This window comes from Varroa destructor, unplaced genomic scaffold, assembly GCF_002443255.2.
Source record: "Varroa destructor unplaced genomic scaffold, Vdes_3.0 BEIS01000002.1, whole genome shotgun sequence".
NCBI classification, from domain to species: Eukaryota; Metazoa; Arthropoda; class Arachnida; order Mesostigmata; family Varroidae; genus Varroa; species Varroa destructor.
The window spans coordinates 54,629,574-54,634,322 of NW_019211455.1; the positions used below are offsets into that span (position 1 = coordinate 54,629,574).

At 41.8% G+C, this 4,749-nt stretch overlaps 1 protein-coding gene across 2 annotated transcripts; it reads left to right on the top strand.

Moving 5' to 3' along the window:
* The first annotated feature begins 347 nt into the window (after positions 1–347).
* Positions 348–3,974, top strand: LOC111244605 (uncharacterized). Of its 2 annotated transcripts, none has more exons than XM_022791863.2 (3): positions 348–1,066; positions 1,555–2,011; positions 2,190–3,974. In XM_022791863.2, the coding sequence occupies exons 1-3, from the start codon at positions 1,019–1,021 to the stop codon at positions 2,366–2,368; spliced, it is 684 nt and encodes a 227-aa protein (XP_022647598.1). In that variant the 5' UTR covers positions 348–1,018; the 3' UTR covers positions 2,369–3,974. The 2 variants fall into 2 exon arrangements, with proteins under 2 accessions (XP_022647598.1, XP_022647597.1); XM_022791862.2 differs by having other exon boundaries at positions 350–1,080; positions 2,190–3,971.
* Positions 3,975–4,749: the final 775 nt, after the last annotated feature.

Sequence of the window (4,749 nt, forward strand, 5' to 3'; positions counted from 1 at the left end):
ACAGATCTAGCAACACGCTGAGCGTACGTATTACTTAGCACACTTATCGAGACTACAGTCCAACTACAATGACCTGCTTTGCTGGTACATAACAAGTCTTTCTATATACACTCCTATATATATAAACCATCGCTTAAACTACAGATCGCCTCGTTCGACGCAGTCGGCTACTCACTGCAGCTATCAATGAAACTGCTGTCGGCCATCTTTTTTCAAACGATACTTAAGAAGCATGCTTTATTGACATACAATGTATATAGATGCGTGTCAACGAATTCAAACTAGCTGTTCCCCTAGAGCTAGGGTCCGGCTAGATCAGCTTTTAGTACTTGTGCGCCTTCTGGAAACAAATCCAAGTTCCACCAAGAAAGCTCAGGGTTTTCCAAGATGCCCTCTGGGTCTACTAGTTTAGGTGATTGCTTGTCAGGTCTTGCTCTGAAAGTGCGCCTACTATTATCGGGCTTTTGGCTCAAATGCACGAAAACACATGTCAGCTGAATCAGCCTTTATAAACATTTACAATTTTTTCTATTAAAATTAATTTCCTATTCACGTTTTCTCCAGCCATCCCCGCAAACACTGGATCAGACCTGGCTGGATTTAACAATCAACGAGGACCATTGTTTCTGCCTAGAGTTGATCAACGACTATAGGTCAAGATGGGCCAGTTTCGCCCCCCAACTACGTCAGAACCACATTAGATTGTTTAATTAGAGGATTTACCGAAGTTAAACAGAGTCGTGCATAAGGTTCTCAGGACCAATTGAGAGTCAGCTTATGCCTTGTCTGACAGTTCGTTGGCCGAATATCCATTTCGAAGCTTGCAAAAAGTCCTTTAAAATTATTGACGTTTTTCATTCTGCAACAACGACGCGTCTCGTAAAGCTTAGCTAGTTTCTAGCACTAGGTGTGTGGAGAGTAATTATAAGACAGATGGCGTTTCGCAGACGCTCGCTCGGTAATACTCCGTTGAGACGCGGTAGTGATCGGCCACTTTCCATCAAATACCGAACTGAAGATGACTCTGGCAATCAGAGCTTCCTGTATGACTCAGCCACTGGAACCGGTAGATATGTTCACGTATGTCTTATGATTACGCCTATTCACCTGTGGGCTGAAGTATACTAAGACAATTTTGTAATAATAATACCCTCCTGATGTAGAGATAATCGTTATCCATTCGAATATCACTGTGGGGTGGCGAGCCTTTTCTGTTGCAGAAGTAGACATAGCAGCGCAAAGAAGTTCAAGCGGCGTTGTAGGCCTGATTTTATGGCGTCAGACTCAGGTGGAAATTTCATAAATGCTCTCAAATATGTAGCATTGTAACATAAAAACAGATTTATAAAACGATTTCTTTAAGCTAACCTTATCGAAATCTGTCATAAATGCACAGATACATCGATAGAGAACTCCTCTATGAACCACTATACAAGTAAATCCGATAAAGTGTACCACCTCTCACCGTATCTTACGATCATTTGCGAATAAGCGCCGCTAGGAACTGATGCCCTACTGTGTCGTTACATCCCTTTACCTTAGCTCTATTGACAGGTCAAGACCCTTCGAGGTGGACGTACAGAACTGGGCACGGAACGAGGCGATCGTTCGGATCTAAATAAAACTTCTAGAGGCGGAAAGAGTAATGGGACTTCCGATCCGAAAAAGGACACGCGTATCGAGCAGAGCAAATCAGTTGGCGAGCCTCCTAAAGCGTCTGTAGAGAAAAATGATAAAACTGAGTTCAAAGGCAAGTCAACAGGGGATGCAGAAGTCGAACTGGGTAAAAGACGAGTTGAGTCTCAACCGTTACCTGGATCGCCTCGTAAAAGCCCTACGATACCGATCAGTGTTTCCGAGCTGCGCGCCAGGCTCGACCGTATAGCGAATTTGCGCAAAAAAGCCATGGATGAAGGGCTGGCGTTACAGGAACAAAAACAGAGACTTCAAAAATTAATGACCGAAAGACAAATTGCTGAGTATCATGTCTACTTGGCGCTTGCATTGTCAGGTTTGTATTAAGGGACGGGGCAGAATAGTCGCGTTTAGAAAGTACGGTACGAGAAGTGCCGTTAAAAGGCAGGCGATCAATTTTAGTTTGTATCATTTTGCCTACTACATCCGTGTATGTAACGCATGTAAAATGATAATAATAATATCAACATTACCATTATTGTACAAAATTTTAGGAGAGCAAATCCCAGCGCCTGCCACAAGATGTCACGAGGCTTGCAAGAAACCCGTACTTACTGGTCAAACCATACGTGAAGTAGAACGAGGGGTCATAATTCTATCGTACTGGGTCAGAGTGTCGCATGCAGTTTTCATCCTGACTATTCTTTCCATAATTTTTCATGATTACGTTTGATGAAGACGTACACCGAAATCGGGTCGGCATCAATAATACTTAACTACGAACGCAGTTGTTGAGCTTGAAACTCTAGCAGCAGATCGCCGCCATAGAACGCACAGGTGTTAAGCGCTCTAAAAAATGAATTATACATCGCAAGAGCAGTTACTAAGTAATTGATACGTAAATTTACCAGTTACGGTAGTCAGTCGGATAACGTAAGCTCGCATAGAATACCGAGAAACATTTGCGGGAAAACAAACCTATCAAACATCAAATAAAAAGCTATGAATTCACTAATGACCCGCTTTCACACTTAAGATAGTAACAAGTGCGGTAGGGTAGTCTTTATTTTTATAAAGTTTCCGAATCAATATGCTTTAATAAGCGTTTTGAGAAAAAAAAAACAAAAACAAAAGCTTCATTGCAGCGATATTGATAACTATGAATAAATCTGTTCCACGACAAAGGGTACCTAATCAGACTATTTTTGTGGTCCCTATTTTTCGGAAAACAGCACCAGAGACTTCAGTTAGAGGCTTATACTGAGGTCAAACTCTCAAAAATAAGACATTCAAGTTTATTGACCCGTAGTCACTTTTTTATCAGCTTTTTCAATGTTTCGAATAATTATTATTGCCATATTGCCCAATGACAACAACAAATAGCACTAGACGGAACTGAATCTTTCTAATAATGTAGAAACATTCTTTGAAAGAGTCAGTTTTTGTTGTACGATTATTAGAAAAATATATGCATCTATCCCGTGCATGTAAGCTTACTCGCCTGTTTGAAAGAATAGGGAACGCTGTCAAGGAGTTTTGCGGGAAGAAACGCAGTGAGACCTTTGAGGATAATAATGAAAACAAATGTACAAATCTATGCGTCATGAGTTGAATTGGAAAGCGCGGCCAAACCGGACACGCGACTGGGAGCACTCGAATCCGATGGAAAACGCGCTGCGGATTGACCAGTGCAAAATATCTGCACGCGAGATAATATAAGCGAAAAGCCGGGACAAAACAAATGCTTCCAAGGGCACGAACTGTACAGGTCGTAGACAAGACAACCGTCAAACACCTGTGGATTGCGCTGTCGCCGTCTTTCAACAGTCGAAGCCCGGAAGGCAAGAAGAGGGCAAACTGAAGGCCGACGGCTCTGGCTAATTTCACCTCTAAGAACCTACAAAACAAAAAAAAAAGAAACCTATATTAGGTAGAAACTGTTGCAAGAGGTGTTACAGCCATCTCGATGTCGCCACCGGCCGTAAACACAGGACTAAGTAAGGTCGTACGAGTTTCTGGGAAAGGACGGTTATAGCGCGGAGGCGCCTATCGGAAACAAGCCCCTGACGGAAATGCACGCATATTAGTTACAGTTATAACTACCAATGTTAAGCTCACAGATATATGGGAAATCGTATTAGTGGTGTGTCAACATATTTTACTACTTTACCTACGACAGTAGACGATGAACCAGTACTGACATGTTCAAAGGGAGACGGAATCTCCGTAGACATGTTGCCGTGATGTTGTTCGCACTGAAACTGGGGGCATAAAATGTAGGCAATTAAGCAATCATTAAAGGCAACTAAGCTAACTTCAATACATCTAATTATTCGAAAATTAACGGAGTGTTCAACTCCGCATATAAGAGAGCAGACTCGATAACAATGTCTGAACTTTAGTTATCAGAAGAGCAGCTGAGAAAAAATTCCTTTGCCTGTATATTAAATGTAAATGACAACATAACTTCGTAACCCCCGTTTCCTAACTCGTTATCAATTTACTATGTACTGTTTTTCTGATCATTCGAAGAAAGGATTTCTCTGTTGTGCGAAAGAGCTACTTACACTGACACAAATTAGCTAACGGCAGAAGGCTTGTTTCAGGCCGACATGAGCAATTACAGGAGTTTTAAGCCTCCGGTTCTGTGTCCTTTATTCGTGGTAAGTCTGCTTACACCTAGTAGCGAGCATACCGTAACCTGAACGTTAAATTAATTCAGCGAGATAAGGGCTTCTCGCATTTACGTCGATCCCAGCATAATTTCTCTCGTATTTTAGTAAATAGAAGAGTAATTTATTAGTTACGAGCAAAAATTTTATGTGGCAACATAAAACAATAGTGGACGAACAGGCGGCTCTTCCTATAGCTTCCACTATTTCTACCTTGCCTCTATTTGCTTTTGTTAGTATTCATCTCAACGGTAGTTGTGTAAGCGTCGGTTCGCCGCTCAATCTGTCCACGCTTCTAACACACAGACTGTATAAACCGTCCGCCAGCTTGATCAAAGGTTTCGCTAGTCTGTAAGTCGCCGATCTTCCATTAATTAGAATAGGTATTTCTATGAAAATAACCGAAGTGAGAAGTACTCGACGGGGTATCGAATCTGGTTCT

Excerpts from the sequence above, each read along its gene's own strand:
- LOC111244605 (XM_022791862.2), top strand. The coding sequence starts at position 934 with ATGGCGTTTCGCAGACGCTCGCTCGGTAATACTCCGTTGAGACGCGGT. Across the intron at positions 1,081-1,554 it reads GAACCGGTAGATATGTTCAC|GTCAAGACCCTTCGAGGTGG; the intron begins GTATGTCTTATG and ends CTCTATTGACAG. Across the intron at positions 2,012-2,189 it reads CTTGGCGCTTGCATTGTCAG|GAGAGCAAATCCCAGCGCCT; the intron begins GTTTGTATTAAG and ends ACAAAATTTTAG.